The sequence below is a fragment of the Tachyglossus aculeatus genome, chromosome 11, assembly GCF_015852505.1.
Source record: "Tachyglossus aculeatus isolate mTacAcu1 chromosome 11, mTacAcu1.pri, whole genome shotgun sequence".
In the NCBI taxonomy this organism is placed as follows: domain Eukaryota; kingdom Metazoa; phylum Chordata; class Mammalia; order Monotremata; family Tachyglossidae; genus Tachyglossus; species Tachyglossus aculeatus.
Genome location: NC_052076.1, coordinates 56,188,388 through 56,209,329, shown reverse-complemented (window position 1 = coordinate 56,209,329; position 20,942 = coordinate 56,188,388). Strand labels below are relative to the sequence as shown.

General features: G+C 49.4%; 1 protein-coding gene across 2 annotated transcripts; it reads right to left on the bottom strand.

Moving 5' to 3' along the window:
* Positions 1–784: 784 nt before the first annotated feature.
* On the bottom strand, positions 785–20,888 carry CIAPIN1 (cytokine induced apoptosis inhibitor 1). Of its 2 annotated transcripts, XM_038754794.1 has the most exons (10): positions 20,858–20,888; positions 16,575–16,631; positions 13,650–13,832; positions 11,545–11,697; positions 8,091–8,167; positions 6,323–6,491; positions 4,075–4,148; positions 3,109–3,224; positions 2,711–2,789; positions 785–1,949 (listed from the first exon to the last, which is right to left on the bottom strand). In XM_038754794.1, the coding sequence occupies exons 3-10, from the start codon at positions 13,804–13,806 to the stop codon at positions 1,839–1,841; spliced, it is 936 nt and encodes a 311-aa protein (XP_038610722.1). In that variant the 5' UTR covers positions 13,807–13,832; positions 16,575–16,631; positions 20,858–20,888; the 3' UTR covers positions 785–1,838. The 2 variants fall into 2 exon arrangements, with proteins under 2 accessions (XP_038610722.1, XP_038610723.1); XM_038754795.1 differs by lacking the exon at positions 20,858–20,888 and having other exon boundaries at positions 16,575–16,641.
* Between the last annotated feature and the right edge of the window lie 54 nt (positions 20,889–20,942).

The following is a 20,942-nucleotide window of genomic DNA, read 5'->3' as shown; positions in this document are numbered from 1 at the left end:
TGTTGCCGATTTGTACTCCCCAAGCGCTGAATATAGTGCTCTGCACACAGTAAGCGCTCAATAAATACGATTGAATGAATGAAAAGTGACGTGACTTGCCCAAGGTCACAGCAGGCAAGTGCCAGAGCCGGAATTAGAACTCAGGTCCTCTGATTCCCGGGCCCAAAGGATTTCAGTGCCACTTTTTTTCCAAATAAAGGGTGAGTCTTGCCTTTGAAAATACAAATGTATAATAATACCCATGCCTGGGTGCAGAGCTGGGAGTCTGCACAAATCATGAGTCTCCCAGAATCTATGAAATGTTGGAGGAGACTCCTCTAGAATTTAGACCTCACTATCCCTGGTAGTTTGAAGGAGTGGATAATTTCCCTTTTACTCACTGCTTGCTCTCTTTAAACTATCAAACCCACTATCTGCACTCTGAGGTCATCAATAATCCCCCTTGTACCCCTGACCTTGTTTTCCCATTGCAGCAGCAAGCAGGTCCCAGCACCAGAGGCACTCAGCTGGATGATTCCTGATGGTGGCAGTCCACACAGCAATTCGGGAATGATAAAGACCCCCTCAGGAAATAGTTCTGGTGCTGACATCGCAAGCTCACCCCACTCAATGCTCACAAGGGCGCTTCAGCTAAGAGTCCTTTCCCAGATCGATCTCCTTGCTTTGGCTGTTCAGCCGGGACTGACCAGTTAGATTTAACTCTCTTCCCCTTCATGTGTGAACCCAAGGCAACTCAAGGGTGCCAAAAGAAGGAACTCAATAAACGTGACAGTGATATCGAAGCTACTCGAGGACATTTGGTTTTAATATTTATTGATCCCAGGGCATAAAATCCAGTTTCCCTAAATCCACACAATCTCCCCTCGTTTGCTTTACGTTGCGAGTCCGTAAAGGCCAGGAACAAGATCACCTTCTTGCAGGGAAGACCCAAACCCCATTATTAAGAGTAGCCCGGGGGAGAAGGGGGTGCATCCCATATCACCAGGCTGAGTGTTTTGCTTGTGACATGGACACCCCCATGTAGCTCCAGCTATGCTAATGAGTGCTACCTCAGACTGGGGCTGTTTTTCAAGGATTCCCATGCCAGTCACATCACACAAACACACACACACACACACACTCTCTCTCTCTCTCTCTCTCTCTCAAGTTGGTATTAGGGCTGTCATACTTCAACATCTACAATAACACGGCAAGAGGACACAGATTCAGTGCAAGTTGCCTACCGGAGTCAGTGGTCTGTCCTGGGGCAGGAAGGGCTGCCTGATCCTCATTCAGTTGGGAGTTCACCATATACCAGTCTAATTTTTTCTGCTGACAACTTCGCCCACGAAATGAAAGTTAACCAGCTCTATGGCCTACGGAGGAGCGGGAGTTTGAGCTATTGCTGAGACCAGGACACTGGCCGGGGGCCTGGGGTCTACCACACACTTGACGCATCAAGGATAACGCTTTTAGAGTGATACGATCCACAGAGACCGAGGTAACGGACGGTTGGGGTTTCGAGTTCCGACAGACGGGTCAATATTTGACACAAGGAGGTTGGCTTCTTCGGGGTACAGCCTTTGCTGGACTGTGGTATTCCTTAAGACAGGGGTCCAATGTCCACTTAATAAGGTGGGAGTACACTGCGGCCCTTTGGTTCCCACAACATTGCGCAGTCAAGCAGGCCTTTCCTCTCCCCCTCCCTCCTCCCCACCGTCCACCCCCCAGCCCTCTGTAATGAAATCCCATCGTGAGGAGTGGACCAGGAGATGAGGGGAGGGAGGTGAGGGTGAGGGGTGGCTAGAGTGAGCGCTTGAACAGCTGGGCCACATACAAGTCCCGTGACGGGTGGTCTTCTAGGCGTCTTGTAGGTTGTTCTCATTGAGCAGAATCTTCTCCCCGGGTTTGAAGGCCGGCATCCCCAGGTAGGGGCAGCTGGCACAGCGGAATGCATCGCCCAAGTAACACTGTGGAAGAGTCGGACAGAGAGTGAGGCCTCGCATCTACTGACCAGGGAGAGGCAGACGGCTGACAAGGAAGTGTTTCCTAATCTTCCTGCCCAGTGCGGACTCTCACAGGGGTTGGGCAAAAATGGCTAACAAGGGTCCCCTAGGACCTCAGCAAGGTCCTAGGCCCTTCCCGAAGGGCCTCTGGTACTTGTGGGCAGGGAACAGGTCTACCAACTGTTATAGTGTACTCTCCCAAGTGCTTAGTACAGTGCTCTGCACACAACGCTCCATAAATACGATTGCTCGGTTGTTGGCTTCCGACAGTGAAGACTCATCCAAGGAGGGGTTTCTAGTACCATAAACCGCTAAAACACCCACCCACCAGGGTTCTGAGACAGAGGGAAAGGGGGAGAGAAAAGAGCTTGGGGAGGGAGAAAGCAGACCAATCCCTAAGGGACCTCTCTAATCTTCAGCCCTCTCCCTTTAATCAATCAATCAATCGTATTTATTGAGCGCTTACTGTGTGCAGAGCACTGTACTAAGCGCTTGGGAAGTACAAATTGGCAACATATAGAGACAGTCCCTACCCAACAGTGGGCTCACAGTCTAAAATGCTCTAGGTCCCTAGGGGCCAAGGACACAATATATAACTCATTCTCCTCCCTCAAGAAGAATCTGGGTCAAGTATGGCTGGTCTCCTTAGGGCAGAGTCCCACTTGGTACGTGAGTTTGGTGGCGGGTGCTGTCTGAATGCCGAATAATGACGGGAAGATATTTACGTTTCCGCAGGCCGACTTGGGCTGGGAGCCCTTCTCTTTGGCTTTCTCTTGCTCCAGCTCCTCCGCTAGGCCACACGTGCTGCACGGGAAAAAAGGAGGAGGCGGCCAGTGACGATAACCTGCCGGTCCAGAAACCCCTCGCCCTCAGGCTGCTTCTCCTAGCCCCACCCTCCTCATCCGTCAGATTTAAAGCACCTCAAATCCCTCAGGCTGAGTTGTTTCTTTCCCAACCGCCAGCGACCCTATTTACGGGAACCACGGACTGACGGTTCAATCCCCCTCCATCCACACATAACCATCCCATTCCCCTCTCTGGTCCTGAGACCCGACCCGAGGACCAGGCTCTTCCGCTGCCACCCAGGCCCTAGCACTCAGGGACCACACTCATCCCCACTCACCAGTTCTTGCAAGCCTTCCGCTTCCCCCCTTCCCCACACGAAGGAGCCCGCAGGGAAGCTGGATCTGGCTTCTTCAAATCCTCGGGATCCAGCAGTTCATCGGAGTCGATGAGATCCTGGAAGAGGGTGCTTGGGTCAGGGAGGGATAGATCCGTGCCCGCTTCTAAAAGAGACTCTGAGATGGCTTCCCTCAGATCCAGCCCCCAGAAGATAGTCTACCTGCTAAAACAAGCTAAGGGGCAGAAATACAAAGTGGGTTGCTGAAGCTCGGGCCCAAAGCCTACACACCAAGAGAGTGTGTCAGGCACCCTTCGAGCCAAAAGGAGCGGGAGCCAGGCAGTAGCAAGGCAGCCCCATTGCTGTGCTCTGCCTCTTTTTTTCCTCACCCTGCAAAACTGAAAGTGTACCAGGAATCAGGGGGTCCATGAACATCTTTCCTGGGCAATTGGGCCAAGGAGAAGTTCTGGAAATTCTGACAAAAAGCTCCGGTAAACACCAAAGCACAGGAGGGTCTTTGTCTTGGCTCGACAGTGAGAGTCGTAATGGTGGTATTTGATAGGTGCTTTCTACATGCCAAGTACTGTACTAAGTGCTCAGGTCCCACATGAGGCCCACAGAGTAGGAGGCAGAGCAGGTACTGAATCCCCGTTTTGCAGATGAGGGGACTGAGCACAGAGAAGTCCAAGATCACACACGAGGGAGCCAGGATTAGAACCCAGGTCCTCTGAATCCCAGGTCTGAGCTCTTCCCACTAGGGCACGTTGGTTCCCTGGAAGAGTAGGGAAAGCTGTGTTTGTGGGAGGAGCGTGATGGCATCAACAACAGACAACTCTGGGAAGCCCAGCCTTTGCTCAGACATTTCATCATCCCCACCACCCCAACTAAGCCCCTGACAACACAGCTGCTCCACCTGCGCTAAGGGCCCGGTGAGGCCCGGCCTCGTGGGCGAGCAGAGGCCCGACTCACCATCCCCTCATCATCCATGTCGTTGGCGGACAGCGTCCAGAGCTTGGCAGTGGCGGGGTCCACAGCGGGTTTCTCTGAAACCAGCAGAGAAGCATGTTGTTCCACAGAGCAGCCAGACCCAGGCTACCAGAAGACCACCCGGCGCAAGTGCAGCAGCTCCAGGAGCTTCACCTGTGATCGCTAACTGAGCCGAAAACAGACTTTCTGGGTCTAGGATCGTTCTGCTTTTTCCCCTTTTGTGTTCTCTTGTCTGGGTGGGAAGCGGCTAGGAAGGAGGGTGGATGAGGACGGAGGGAAGAAGCAGCAGCATGGCCTAGTCGATATAAATCATGGGCCTCGGAGTCAAAAGGACCTGGGTTCTAATCTCAGCTCTACCACTCGTCTGCTAGGTGACCTTGGGCAAGTCATTTCACTTCTCATTGCCTCAGTTCCCACTGGTAAGGTGGAGAGCCATACCTCTTCCTGGGTGATTTTCTGCCAGTTCACCCCCAGTCCTTGACCCATATCCCTTTAAAATGGCTTCAGCCCCTTTGGCGGATCCTCTCCTTTTAGGTGCTCCGCTAGAGACCGATAAGGACCCTGAGGGAAATAAGTGCCTGAAGACTCCTACTTTTGAAAGGCCCCGAACTCCAGGCCACCTCTCCATCTCCTTTTTTTTTTTTCTTGTTAACGGTATTAGTTAAGCGCTTACTATGTGTCAGGCACTGTTCTAAGCACTGGGGTACATACAAGATAATCAGGTTGGACACAGTCCAGGTTCCCCAGTCTCAATCCCCATTTTACAGATGAGGCGCTGAGAAGTTAAGAGACTTGCCCAGGGTTACACAGCAGATGAGCGACAGAGCCAGGAGCAGAACACAGGTCCTTCTGATTCCCAGGCCCGGGCTATAGCCACTAAGCCACACGGCTTCTCCTTTATCAACTGGGGTCTGCTATCCCAAGATAAAACCCTTCCTGTCACTATCAAGCCCCTCTTCCCCTAGATTCCTTCCTAAGTGGCCAAGTACACACGTTTTTCCTGTAACTCTAGTCCTGCAAAATCATGGCTATCTTTCCACTGAGAAAGATGGGGGAAATGGTGCAAAAATACTTGGATTAGATCTCCATTCATTCATTCCATCGTATTTACTGAGCGCTTACTGCGTGCAGAGCACTGTACTAAGCGCTTGGGAAGTACACGTTGGCAACATATAGAGCCGTTCCCTACCCAAAAGTGGGCTCACAGTCTAGAAGTCTCTATCACACTAGGTGACATTCAATACTGCTGTGCTCAGTGTTTTGTGCTTAGATATAAAGCTAAAATTTAGACTATGTCCCTTCACTTGTTCCTGACGTTTCTCTGATACTTATCGGTAGTCATCAGCACCTCCCAGGGATAAGTGCCTTACTATGTGTCAGGCACTGTACTAAGCGCTGGGGTGGATACAAGCAGATCGGGACATAGTTCCTGTCCCTCCTGGGGCTCATAATCTCAATCCCCACTCCACAGATGAGGTAATTGAGGCACAGAGAAGCGACGTGACTTGCCCAAGGTCACCCAGCAGACAATTGGTGGAATCGGGATTAGAACGCATGACCTTCTGGCTCCCAAGCCCGGGCTCTAGCCACCACGCTATGCTGCTTCCCTTAAAGGTCACATCTTTTAATAGTGAAAACGTCACCCTCGAATGCGTGGCTCAGTGGAAAGAGCCCGGGTTTTGGAGTCAGAGGTCATGGGTTCGAATCCTGGCTCCGCCACATGTCTGCTGTGTGACCTTGGGCAAGACGCTTCACTTCTCTGAGCCTCAGTTCCCTCATCTGGAAAATGGGGATGAAGACTGTGAGCCCCCCCCGTGGGACCACCTGATCACCCTGTAACCTCCCCAGCGCTTAATAAATCCCATCATTATTATTATTATTATTATAAGCCACCCTGGACTAAGTGTTCATTAATTTCCCGACACCCTCTTGTTCTTACTGATATTTTCTACCTGCACAGTTTCCTGTGGTAACGAATTCCGTACACTTGATCTCTGGGTTCGGCCTTGAATCTACCAAGACTTGCCTAGAGAGGAGAGAAATTAACCTCCACAGAGACTGGCATGTTAACCTGGCTTACCTCCCAAACTGGTTTTCTACTATGTTTTCTTGGCCAGTTTCCTCACAGAACTATTTATTAAGAGCCCAAAGGTTATCAGCCCCTCCCTGGCGCAGGGTGGAATCTACGTTCATACAAATTGAAGAGGTACGCTTCTGAGCTCTGTCTTACCAGCGGGATTGGACTGCTTAGGAAATGAAAGCTTGAGTTGACTTGAAGAGCCCACTTCAAAGTTGGGTTTCTTGCCCGTGACCTGGAGAGACTGGAGGTTGTCGCTCTGGTAGCCCAGGACCTCCTGGACCGACTGTGCCTCCTCAGGAGTTAAAGGCTCTTTCTGGAGCTGGAATCCAAAGATCCAGAAAGGAAAAGTTAGCCTGCAGCGAGGACAAAACTAATCTGTTCCCTCATCTGTAAAATGGGGATTAAGACTGTGAGCCCCACGTGGGACAACCTGATCACCTTGTAACCCCCCCAGCGCTTAGAACAGTGCTCTGCACATAGTAAGTGCTTAACTAATGCCATTATTATTATTATTATTATTATTATTATTCATGCTCTCTGCTTCAGCTACAAGTAGTGCACCCAGAAACCAAGCAGCAAGGAGAGTGTGAAACATACCCGACAGTACAAATTCCTTCCGAAACAGTCTTTGGTGCCTACTCCAAGTTTTTTTGGGTGCTGTTTTTTAAATGGCATTTTTTAAGCGCTTACTATATACTGGGCCCTGTACTAAGCACTGGGTAGATATAAGCTAATCAAGTTGGACACGGTCCATGTCCCACGAGGGACTCACAGTTTTAACCCCCACTTTACAAATGAGGCAACTGAGGCCCAGAGAGGTGAGGAGACTTGCCCAAAGTTACACAGCAGGCATGTGGCAGAGCGAGCATTAGAACCCAGGTCCTCGGACTCTCAGGCCTGCGCTCTTTCCAGCAGGCCACCCCGCTTCAGAGTGCTTTCCAAACGTTATCCCCTTCAGAGAAGCAGCGTGGCTCAGCGGAAAGAGCCCAGGCTTTGGAGTCAGAGGTCATGGGTTCAAATCCCGGCTCTGCCACTTGTCAGCTGTGTGACTTTGGGCAAGTCACTTCACTTCTCTGGGCTTCAGTTACCTCATCTGTAAAATGGGGATTAAGACTGTGAGCCCCCCGTGGGACAACCTGATCACCTTCTAACCTCCCCAGCACTTAGAACAGTGCTTTGCACATAGTAAGCGCTTAATAAATGCCATCATTATTATCATTATTATTATCTTCACCTGCTCCCGGGAGATACAGAAAACGTTATGGGTCCTAGACCCAGATAAGCAGCATGGCGTAGTGGATAGAGCAGGGGCCTGGGAATCAGAAGGTCATGGGTTCTAATCCCACCTCTGCCACTTGTCTTCTGTGTGACCTTGGGTAAGTCACTTAACTTCTCTGTGCCTCAATTACCTCGTCTGTAAAAGGGGGATGGAGACTGTGGGCCCCATGTGGGACAAGGACCGTGTCCACCCAATCTGCTTGTATCCACCCCAGCGCTTAGTACAGTGCCTGGCACAAAGTAAGCACTTAAATACCATAACTATTATTATTATTAGATCATTCAGCAAATGAGTGGCTAAAGAAAGAAGGAAGCTGAGCTTACTACCACAAGTCAGTGCCCTTTCTTACCACTTCCACCAAGCCATGCACATTTACTTGCTGACATGGTGAGAGAGCTCTTTACCATGGAAGAGGAAAACTTCACTTTCATATCCCTGAGCTTGGGGATGATGAAATATCAGGGTCATAGTGAGGCTCCCTCGACTACACATTTCCTTGTAACTCGTGGGATGGCAGACGGCAACCTCGCACTCGCTTAGTCATCCCTCCGCCTCCTCTTCCTCCTCCAACCAGTCCCCAGCTCGAGGAATGGCAGGACGGTCCGTGGGAGGGTGTCCGCGACCGCACTGCAAGCCTACCTCCGTCACTTCGACAAACCCAGCCAGCGTCAGAGCTGTGCGCAGCTTATCAGCCGTCCTCACTTTGCTGTTGTCAACTGCCAAGGAGAAATGACCAAAAAAAGAAAAATTGTAGAAAATGGAATCAGAGTTCAAGGGAAGAGAGGATTCCAAGCTCAGGGAGAGGCTAGACTGCTGGACGATCCCCATGTCCCTCCGCCCTGCACAGGACAGTTCAGTTAGCTGTCCTAAAAACAACCCCAACTATTAGTAACCTTCAGTTTGTGCTCCTATCTCTAATCCTAAACCACTCATTTAGTCCTATCAATCTGGGTGTCAGCTGCCTCCTATAAACTGTCTGCCATCACTCTCTAAAGAGCCTAAAAGGGGGGGGGGGGGGGGAGAGGGGGAGAGAGGGAGAGGGGGAGAGGGGGAGAGGGGGAGAGAGGGAGAGTGGGAGAGTGGGAGAGAGGGAGAGAGAACACGCATGCTGTGGAAGGTGTCAAACTTTGTGAACCAAAGAGTAGCAAACCAAAAGTGCACTCTGGCCAAAAGGTCAAGATCCCAAAAACAATCAATCAATCAATCAATCGTATTTATTGAGCGCTTACTATGTGCAGAGCACTGTACTAAGCGCTTGGGAAGTACAAATTGGCAACACATAGAGACAGTCCCTACCCAACAGTGGGCTCACAGTCTAAAAGGGGGAGACAGAGAACAGAACCAAACATACCAACAAAATAAAATAAATAGGATAGAAATGTACAAGTAAAATAAATAAATAAATAGAGTAATAAATATGTACAACCATATATACATATATACAGGTGCTGTGGGGAAGGGAAGGAGGTAAGATGGGGGGATGGAGAGGGGGACGAGGGGGAGAGGAAGGAAGGGGCTCAGTCTGGGAAGGCCTCCTGGAGGAGGTGAGCTCTCAGCAGGGCCTTGAAGGGAGCAAGAGAGCTAGCTTGGCGGAGGGGCAGAGGGAGGGCATTCCAGGCCCGGGGGATGACGTGGGCCGGGGGTCGACGGCGGGACAGGCGAGAACGAGGTACAGTGAGGAGATTAGCGGTGCAGGAGCGGAGGTTGCGGGCTGGGCAGTAGAAGGAGAGAAGGGAGGTGAGGTAAGAGGGGGCGAGGTGATGGACAGCCTTGAAGCCCAGGGTGAGGAGTTTCTGCCTGATGCGCAGATTGATCGGTAGCCACTGGAGATTTTTGAGGAGGGGAGTAATATGCCCAGAGCGTTTCTGGACAAAGATAATCCGGGCAGCAGCATGAAGTATGGATTGAAGTGGAGAGAGACACGAGGATGGGAGATCAGAGAGAAGGCTGGTGCAGTAGTCCAGACGGGATAGGATGAGAGCTTGAATGAGCAGGGTAGCAGTTTGGATGGAGAGGAAAGGGCGGATCTTGGCAATGTTGCGGAGCTGAGACCGGCAGGTTTTGGTGACGGCTTGGATGTGAGGGGTGAATGAGAGAGCGGAGTCGAGGATGACACCAAGGTTGCGGGCTTGTGAGACGGGAAGGATGGTAGTGCCGTCAACAGAGATGGGAAAGTCAGGGAGAGGACAAGGTTTGGGAGGGAAGACAAGGCGCTCAGTCTTCGACATGTTGAGCTTTAGGTGGCGGGCGGACATCCAGATGGAGATGTCCTGAAGGCAGGAGGAGATGCGAGCCTGGAGGGAGGGGGAGAGAGCAGGGGTAGAGATGGAGATCTGGGTGTCATCAGCGTAGAGATGATAGTTGAAGCCGTGGGAGCGAATGAGGTCACCAAGGGAGTGAGTGTAGATTGAGAACAGAAGGGGACCAAGCACTGAACCTTGGGGAACCCCCACAGTAAGAGGATGGGAGGGGGAGGAGGAGCCTGCAAAAGAGACTGAGAAAGAACGACCGGAGAGGTAAGAGGAGAACCAGGAGAGGACGGAGTCTGTGAAGTCAAGGTCAGATAGCGTGTGGAGGAGAAGGGGGTGGTCCACAGTGTCAAAGGCAGCTGAGAGGTCGAGGAGGATTAGGACAGAATATGAGCCGTTGGATTTGGCAAGCAGGAGGTCATTGGTGACCTTTGAGAGGGCAGTTTCCGTGGAATGAAGGGGACGGAAGCCAGACTGGAGGGGGTCGAGGAGAGAGTTGTTGTTGAGGAATTCTAGGCAGCGCGTGTAGACAACTCGTTCAACAATCACAGGGAACAGCACGCAGGCACCACTACTTCCCTTTTCCAGTGCTGATCCCTGAGGGAAAAACTCCCTATGGACTCTCCTTTGTTTTCCCTTGTTACTTAAGGGAGGGGAGGGGACAGAATGAGGAACTCAAGCGATCAAACTTTCCAACTTCAAAGACAGGCTCCAGGAAGAAGAGTTAAAGCATAACTCTGGAGGCGCAAAAGAAGACCCTTGTTGGCCCTTGGGCTTCGGGGCGGGGGCTGCTACGACCCCTTGCATTTGGGAGCCAGAACCACGGGGCTGGGGTTGTACCAAGTGTGCAGGAGCTGGGCATGTACAGGCAGAGACCCCCAACTCATGGGGCTGGGGAGGGGCTCGGCCAGGGAAAATCCTTCCGGGCAGCTCCTCTGGGGACCCTCAGGATCAACCTGGAAGCAACGACCACTTTGCTGGCTCCTGCTGGGGCCAGGGCAGGGTGGACTAAGGCAGGCACTTATGTTCCGGGTTTGTGTTCCAAGACACCCATCTTACGCAGGGAAGACAGAGTTACTTTATAGCAGCATTCCCTGTTGCTGCTACTCAACTTCTCCAGGAACAACTTTCTTCCCTCCACTCCACCCGCCCCCAACCCTCTCCTTCAGCCACATTCCTGGCCGCCCCTCTTCATCACCAGGAAAGAATGAATACCAAGCCATGAGCTGCACGGCAAGTAAGGAACCTCAGTCAGACCTAAAACGCCTCTCCCCAAGGGTCCCGATGAGCCCTGCCTTGAGCCCTGCTCAGTGGGCTGAGATCCACAGCCCTTGGGTGCATCTATTTTCCTAGAACAGCGCTTTGCACTCTGACAGCACTCAATAAATACCACTGATTGCTTATTTCCAGCGGGAGCAATCTCACTACATCTTCATTCATCTACGTTGAGGACCCCAGGACTCCTCAGGCATATATTCACTCAATCGGATTTATTGAGCGCTGTCAGAGTGCAAAGCACTGTACTAAGCCCTTGGGAGAGTACACCAAAACAACAAACAGACATATTCCCGGCCCACAAGGAGCTCACAGTCTGGAGGGGGAATCTTGCATGGTGTGAGAGGCATTCCCGAAGGTCGACTCCTTGGAGAATCTGAGTCTGGGCTTTGCTCCTCTTAGCCTGGTGACTCTGCTGAAGCCCACGGCACTCCCTCAGACTTTCCCTCTTCCCCCTCGCACCTCCACTGACACCGGCCAAGTCTCAGGAGGAAGCTTTGGCTCCTGGTCCTGCTCTCTCCCTTCCAGGAAACAGAGGCCCAGGAGGGCGGGACCAGGTCTTCCCTTACCTTTCGCTGTCTCCACGGGCTCCTTCAGGTGCACACGACCGCCTGGCCGAAGGATCCGAGCTATTTCTGCCAAAAGGTCCGTGCTGTGCAGGGTGGCGCTTCCCGGGACCACACCCGACAGGACTACATCGAAGCTGGACTCCTTGTGAGCCGCTGGGGGAAGGAGGCCGGGTTAGAGGTGAAAAGATGTGGACTGCATTGGTTAGATATGCTCGAGGCTAGTCTTCTCTCCCCCGGGTCCGAGGGGCAGCATGGGGATACCGAGCTCCACTAACTTTCTGGTTGGTCCAACGGGCTTCGGCAGTTGCCCCCGGAGCTCTCCCAGCTGGGCTTGGGGCGGGTGGGGAGCAGAGCCTCTCTGGCTCCCACCATTTTCTCCCTCTCCTCCCCGACCCGTCATCTTACACTCTGCTCCTGACGTCTACTGCTATGGAAAGAGACCAGTCGGGGCCATCGGCAAACTTCTGGGCAGGAGAGTGGGTCTTATAGCTGTAAAAATACAGCTGCCTCAGTCCCGGTGACCTCCCTCATCATCATCATCATCAATCGTATTTATTGAGCGCTTACTATGTGCAGAGCACTGTACTAAGCGCTTGGGAAGTACAAATTGGCAACATATAGAGACAGTCCCTACCCAACAGTGGGCTCACAGTCTAAAAGGGGGAGACAGAGAACAAAACCAAACATACTAACAAAATAAAATATATAGAATAGATATGTACAAATAAATTAAATAAATAAATAGAGTAAAAAAATATGTACAAATATGTACAAACATATATACGTATATACAGGTGCTGTGGGGAAGGGAGGGAGGTAATACGGGGGGATGGAGACGGGGAAATCTCCCTACTCTCAGATTCACAGCACGTCCACGGGCAAGGCTGGGGAGCGCTCTGCTGACAGAGAGCAGCGCCCTTTATTTTTTTATGGTACTTGTTAAGCCCTTATTGCGTAGCAGGCACTATACTAAATGCTGAGGTAGATACAAGGTAATCAGTTCCTGTACCACATGGAGCTCACAGTCTTAATCTCAATTTGGCAGATGAGGCACAGAGAAGTGAAGTGACTTGGCCACAGTCACACAGCAGACAAACGGCAGAGCGGGGATCAGAACCCAGGTCCTTCTGACTTTCAGGTCGGTGCTCTGAACACTAAGCCATGCTGCTTCTCTTCAGTGAACACCATGGAGACCCATGGATAAAAGCAATGGGCATTTGATATTTGCCCTACCCTCAACCCCACAGCACTCACACACATATCTAGAAATTACATATTATTCATTCATTCATTCAATCGTATTTATTGAGCGCCTACTGTGTGCAGAGCACTGTACTAAGCTCTTGGGAAGTACAAGTTGGTGACATATAGAGACGGTCCCTACCCATATATATATATATATATATACACACACATCAAAGCAAGTAAACAGGCATTAATATAAGTGAATGGATGACAGGAGGAGAAAATGATACATTACTTATATTAATGTCTGTCTCCCCCTCTAATTATGGTATTTATTAAGCGCTTACTATGTGCCAGGCACTGTTCTAAATGCTGGGGGTAGATAGAAGATAATCAGGTTGGACACAATCCCTGTCCCACACTCCTAACTCCATTTGACAGATGAGGTAACCGGGCACAAAGAATAATAGTAGTAATGGCATTTATTAAGCGCTTACTATGTGCAAAGCACTGTTCTAAGCGCTGGGGAGGTTACAAGGTGATCAGGTTGTCCCACAGGCGGCTCACAGTCTTAATCTCCCCCTTCTAGACTGTGAGCCCACTGCTGGGTAGGGACCGTCTCTATATGTTGCCAACTTGTACTTCCCAAGCGCTCAGTACAGTGCTCTGCACACAGTAAGCGCTCGATAAATACGACTGATTGATTGATTGATTAATCTCCATTTTACAGATGAGGGAACTGAGGCCGAGAGAAGTGACTTGACTGTAAGCTTGTTGTGGGCAGGGAGAATGTCTACCAACTCTGCCGCCCTGTACTCTCCCAAGCGCTTAGTGCAGTGCTCGGCACATAAATACCACTGACTGGAGAAACGCCGCCCTCCTACCCCATGCCCCTGCTTCAAGGAGTCCAGGAGTCTTACACTGTAACAGCTGGTCGATGTTTTCCACCGACACCCGGCTCTCTGAGCCTGCTGTGCCTTGCAGCTTATCCACCAAGTCCTTCAGGGCCCCAACGGGGGATGACCTGTCCCAGACCACTGCGACCTGCTCGCCAGCTGAGACTCCATAGTCTGCCATCTCCACAGAAGTACAGTGATGCCAACCTGAAACACATGAGTCAAAGAGATTCCCAGTAAAAGAACATACAGCATCATGAACCCAAGTTCCACCCCTGAAGCCTAACTAAAAAGGATTCGTTTGGCACAGTGCAGACCATGCACCCGGGAATGCTGACAACCCCAGAAAAATCTTATTTTCCTGGTGTAACAGGGGCTGAATAAGCACCTGATTATCCCCGGTGAGCATAAGCCTAAGGAACCGTCTCTATATGTTGCCGACTTGTACTTCCCAAGGGCTCAGTACAGTGCTCTGCACACAGTAAGCGCTCAGTAAATACGACTGATTCCAATTAAATGAGGCTGGCTTTCCTGGGGATGCTCCGGATCACTCTTTTCAAAGGGCAAGAGCAAGAAAAAGGGATTCAGTCTGGGTAAGGAGATAGGCGGCAGACAGATCGTTTCCCTTTCCACACAGGACGTGGGCCGAAGCTCAACCCAAACCCCAACAAGGACAACAGGCTTCTGCTTCTTTTGATCACAAGGTTGAAGTGTGACTCGGCGAGAAGAGCAAATTGGCAGATTCCGCCGGCCATCTATGCCAGGCTTTGACTAATAAAAGACCAGTCAAGTGAGCAGATACTAGTGTTGTTCCTTCAATTAAAACGTACCACAAAAGAAGTCTGGTTTGACATGATCAGGAAAGTTCCTCTAGACCGTAAGCTCATTGTGGGTAAGGAATGTATCTGTTATATTATTATATTGTACTCTACCAAATGCTCGGTACAGTGCTCTGCACACAGTAAAGTCCTTAATAAATAATAATAATAATAATGGTATTTGTTAAGCGCTTACTATGTGCAAAGCACTATGCTCCTTGTGGCCAGGGAACGTGTTAACATTTGTACTGTTTTCTCCCAAGTGCTTGGTTCAGTTCTCTGCACATGGTAAGTATACAATAAATACAACTGATTGATTCTCTGTCTCCCCCTTTTAGACTGTGAGCCCAATGTTGGGTAGGGACTGTCTCTATATGTTGCCAATTTGTACTTCCCAAGCGCTTAGTACAGTGCTCTGCACATAGTAAGCACTCAATAAATATGACTGATTGATTGATTCCTTTTTCCTATTTGGCAAGGCACACACAAACGCATTTGAAGTCTGAGAGACAATGCCTGAGGGAAAAGAATTTGAAGCCCACACAGAAGGAAGTAGTCATGGGATGGACCAAAATCCACGAACTGCTGATTTTAACTCAGTGGTACGATTATTATTCTTTTATTTGTTAAGCTCTTACTGCGTGTCAAACGCGGCTCTAAGTTGGGGCAAGATACAAGGTAATGAAGTCAGACACAGTTCCTGTCCCACACGGGGCTCGCAGCCTAGGAAAGAGGGAGAAAGTGTTTTGAAGCCTCATTTTACGGTTGAGGCAACTGAGGCAGAGAGAAGTTGTGACTTGCCCAAGGTTTCAAAGCAGGCATTGATGTTCATCCCTCCCCCAGCCCAATATATATCCTCTGTCATGTATTTTAACACCTGTCTCCCCCTCTAACCTGTGCACTCCTTGTGGGAAGGGACTGGCTATACCTACTCTTTTGTACTATACTCTTCTGAGGGCTTCTTAGTACAGTACTCTGCACATAGTAAGTGCTCAGTAAATACACTGATTGATAGGAGGCCGGAGAGAGGAAAAGAGGGAGATGGAGGGAAGGGATGGATTGCTAAATTAGTCCCCAAAAGAGATTCCTAGACTCCAGTAAGGAATCATGGAGGAACAGCACAGATTTTAAACCAACCCTCTTGGTTATTCTTGTCTCCAAGTCCAGTTTAGTTGCTCGAGAGTGAAAAAGACTAGTAAAACCTTTATTTTTACTAGCCAGTCTCGCCTACTAGGAAGTCTCCCTAGAGAGTGGCATGATTTTAACTTTAAAATTTCTCTTTGCTGCAATCACACTGTACAAGCTCTGCCCTTTATGAATCCAATGGACACAGCGAGACCAGATCGGTAATTTTAAATCGTCTTCTGGTTCCACATCTCCTTAAAAACGTATACAATCCTAATGGATCAGAAGTGATCCCAATTGCACTCATTAAGCACTGACACCTAAAAAAGTAGTAGAGTTGGGCCCTCAATTCCTCAGCAAAATGGGAGAAAGTTTTGTTTAGCAACGTTTTGTCAGATAGGTTTTCTAAATTCGGAGTGCTCTTTGAAAGCAACAACAAAAAAATTAAATGACCAGCCACTGAGACAATGCTTTTATGAGCTTCATGACTCCCAAGTCCGGTTCAGTAACAGTAACTGACTTCGCATTTCTGTGTCACTTCTAATGTTTCTGGCCCCTGATGTTCAAGTCCCAGCCCCATATAGTGCCTTTCCAAAAGACCTAATATATGATATAATACTCTCTGGAGACGGGAGGAGACATTTACAAATTTATTTCACTAGCATTTCACCGCTGGGACGGGAAACACTGTATTGACTCGTCCCTTTTATGAGGAAAGGAATCAAGAGAAAGGAGGTCAAAGTTGGAGGATCACTCTCTGTTTAGGGTTAGGACTTCGTTCTGCAAATCAGATACAGGGAAAACTATAATTTGATGGTAGTTGTAGCCCAGTAAAGGAGTAAAAGCAGGTCAATATAAAGAAGAGGGGACAGGATGACACGGAACGAGAGCCCGGAACCTTTCACCTCCAGAAGATTAGCTGATATCTGATTTGTGTGAGATAAAAATTCAAGGTTTCAACAAGGAACAAGATCCACATCCTCAAGTTTCCATCTGGCCTGCTTACCTGTGGAAGTGGGGCCGGAACTCAGCACGTTCGACTCTGAAGAGATGAAGCCAAGCCCTCTGGGGCCAAATCTCGATTAATAATAATAATATTTGTTAAGCGTTTACTATGTGCAAAGCGCTGTTCTAAGTGCTGGGGAGGTGACAGGGTGATCAGGTTGTCCCACGGGGGGGGCTCAGAGTTTTAATCCCCATTTTACAGACGACGAGGTAACTGAGGCCCAGAGAAGTGAAGTGACTTGCCCGAAGTCACACAGCTGACAGTTGGCGGAGCCGGGATTTGAACCCATGACCTCTGACTCCAAAGCCTGGGCTCCAGCACCTGACAACTGCACCCTCAGTACTGCCAAAGTCTGGTTCCTGACAGACAAGGGTCACGCACAGCCAAGTCAGGTCCCAGTATGGAGAAAGTAGCTGCTTTAAGGTACTCAATCAGTTCTCTAAATCAATCAATCAATCAATCGTATTTATTGAGCACTTACTGTGTACAGAGCACTGTACTAAGCGCTTGGGAAGTACAAGTCGGCAACACATAGAGACAGTCCCTACCCAACAGCGGGCTCACAATCTAGAAGGGGGAGACAGAGAACAAAACCAAACATACTGACAAAATAAAATAAATAGAATAGATATGTACAAGTAGGATAAATAAATAGAGTAATAAATATGTACAAACATATATACATATATACAGGTGCTGTGGGGAAGGGAAGGAGGTAAGATGGGGGGGATGGAGAGGGGGGCGAGGGGGAGAAATGAGAAGCATAGAGAAGCAGTGTGGCTCAGTGGAAAGAGCCCGGGCTTTGGAGTCAGAGGTCATGGGTTCAAATCCCGGCTCCACCACTTGTCAGCTGGGTGACTTTGGGCAAGTCGCTTCACTTCTCTGGGCCTCAGTTCCCTCATCTGTCAAATGGGGATAAGGACTGTGAGCCCCACGTGGGACAACCTGATCACCTTGTAACCTCCCCAGCTCTTAGAACAGTGCTTCGCACATAGTAAGTGCTTAACAAATGCCATCATTATTATTATTATGCCGTCGACCCCTTGTTCACACCCTCCTTTCCCACTCATATCCAACAGATCACCACTCTCCCCAAATCCCTAATAAAATCACATCTCCAGGAAACCTTCCCTGATTAATCTCTCATCTCCCCCATCCTGCTTCCCCTCCCTTCTGTATTCATTCATCATTCAATAGTATTTGAGCGCTTACTGTGTGCAGGATCTTATATTATTTTAGAACAGTGCTTTGCACATAGTACGTGCTTAAAGCAGCGTGGCTCAGTGGAAAGAGCGCAGGCTTTGGAGTCAAGGGTCATGGGTTCAAATCCCAGCTCCGCCACTTGTCAGCTGTGTGACTTTGGGCAAGTCACTTAACTTCTCTGGGCCTCAGTTACCTCATCTGTAAAATGGGGATTAAGACTGTGAGCTCCCCCGCGCTTAGAACAGTGCTTTGCACATAGTAAGCGCTTAATAAATGCCATCATTATTGTGACCTTGGGCAAGTCACAACCTCTCTGGGCCTCAGTTCCCTCATCTGGGAAATGGGGATGAAGACGGGGAGCCCCACGTGGCACACCCTGATCACCTTGTAACCTCCCTAACGCTTAGAACAGTGCTTGGCACATAGTAAGCGCTTAACAGATCCCATCATTATTATTGCTCATTCATCATTCAATCGTATTTATTGAGCGCTTACTGTGTGCAGAGCACTGTACTAAGTGTTTGGGAAGTACAAGTTGGCAACATATAGAGACGGTCCCTACTCAACAGCGGGCTCACAGTCTAGAAGGGGGAGACAGACAGCAAAACAAAACGTATTAACAAAATAAAATAAATAGAATAAATATGTACAAATAAAATAGAGTAATAAATACGTACAAACACATATACATTATTCTTCTCTGGGCCTCAGTTCCCTCATCTGGGAAATGGGGATGAAGGTGGGGAGCCCCACGTGGGACACCCTGATCACCTTGTAACCTCCCTAATGCTTAGAACAGTGCTTGGCACATAGTAAGCGATTAACAAATACCATCATTATTATTATTACGGTACATTATTATTAGTGCTCTGCACATAGTAAGTGCTCAATAAATACGATTGAATGAATGAATATTATTCTTCTCTGGGCCTCAGTTCCTTCATCTGGGAAATGGGGATGAAGACGGGGAGCCCCATGTGCGACATCCTCATCACCTTGTAACCTCCCTAACGCTTAGAACAGTGCTTGGCACATAGTAAGCGCTTAACAAATACCAACATTATTATTATCACAGTACATTATTAGTAGTAGTATAGTGCTCTGCACACAGTAAGCGCTCAATAAATATGATTGAATTCATGTTATTCTTCTTTGGGCCTCAGTTCCCTCATCTGGGATATGGGGATGAAGACAGAGAGCCCCACGTGGGTCACCCTGATCACCTTGTAACCTCCCCAACGCTTAGAACAGTGCTTGGCACACAGTAAGTGCTTAACAAATTCCATCATTCATTATTATTATTATTACAGTACATTATTATTAGTACAGTGCTCTTCACACAGTAAGCACTCAATAAATACGATTGAATGAATATTATTCTTCTCTTGGCCTCAGTTCCCTCATCTGGGAAATGGGGATGAAGACGGGGATCCCCACATGGGACACCCTGATCACCTTGTAACCTCCCCAACGCTTAGAACAGTGCTTGGCACATAGTAAGCGCTTAACAAATACCATCATTATTATTATTACAGTACACTATTATTGTTAATACAGTGCTCTGCACAGAGTAAGCACTCAATAAATACGATTGATGTATGAATACCATTTTACTCTGGGCCTCAGTTCCCTCATCTGGGAAATGGGGATGAAGACGGGGAGCCCCACGTGCGACATCCTCATCACCTTGTAACCTCCCTAACGCTTAGAACAGTGCTTGGCACATAGTAAGCGCTGAATAAATATCATTATTATTATTAGTAGTAGTAGTAGTAGTAGTAGTAGTAATAGTAGTAAGAGAAGCAGCGTGGCTCAGTGGAAAGAGCTCGGGCTTTGGAGTCAACAGAGGACATGGGTTCAAATCCCGGCTCCGCCACTTGTCAGCTGGGTGACTTTGGGCAAGTCACTTCACTTCTCTGGGCCTCAGTTCCCTCATCTGTAAAATGGGGGTGAAGGCTGTGAGCCCCCCCCCGCCCCATGGGACAACCTGATCACCTTGTAACCGCCCCAGCGCTTAGTACAGTGCTTGGCACATAGGAAGCGCTTAATAAATGCCATTATTATTATTAATAATAAAAGGGGGGCGGGGGATGAAGACTGTGAGCCCCCCATGGGACAACCTGATCACCTTGTAACCGCCCCAGCGCTTAGTACAGTGCTTGGCACATAGTAAGCACTGAATAAATATCATTATTATTATTAGTAGTAGTGGTAGTAATAGTAGTTAAGAGAAGCAGCGTGGCTCAGTGGAAAGAGCCCGGGCTTTGGAGTCATCAGAGGTCATGGGTTCAAATCCCGGCTCCACCACTTGTCAGCTGGGTGACTTTGGGAAAGCCACTTCACTTCTCTGGGCCTCAGTTCCCTCATCTGTAAAATGGGGATGAAGGCTGTGAGCCCCCCCATGGGACAACCTGATCACCTTGTAACCGCCCCAGCGCTTAGTACAGTGCTTGGCACATAGTAAGCGCTTAATAAATACCGTTATTATTATTAATAATAAAAGGGGGGCGGGGGATGAAGACTGTGAGCCCCCCCATGGGACAACCTGATCACCTTGCAACCGCCCCAGCGCTTAGTACAGTGCTTGGCACGGAGTAAGCGCTTAATAAATGCCATTATTATTATTAATAATAAAAGGGGGGCGGGGGATGAAGACTGTGAGCCCCCCCATGGGACAACCTGATCACCTTGTAACCGCCCCAGCGCTTAGTACAGTGCTTGGCACATAGTAGGCGCTTAATAAATGCCATTATTAGTAGTAGTAATAAAAGGGGGCGGGGGGTGAAGACTGTGAGCCCCCCCATGGGACAACCTGATCTCCTTGTAACCGCCCCAGCGCTCAGTACAGTGCTTGGCACATAGTAGGCGCTTAATAAATGCCATTATTAGTAGTAGTAATAAAAGGGGGCGGGGGGTGAAGACTGTGAGCCCCCCCATGGGACAACCTGATCTCCTTGTAACCGCCCCAGCGCTTAGTACAGTGCTTGGCACATAGTAGGCGCTTAATAAATGCCATTATTAGTAGTAGTTATAAAAGGGTGGGAGGGGGACGAAGGGGCCTAACGACGAGGCGCGCTCACCTGCCTCCTCCTCCCCTCAGGCGCGCGCCGACTCTCGCGAGATCAAGGCCTCGCACGGCCACCCCCCTCCCCAACACACGGGGCG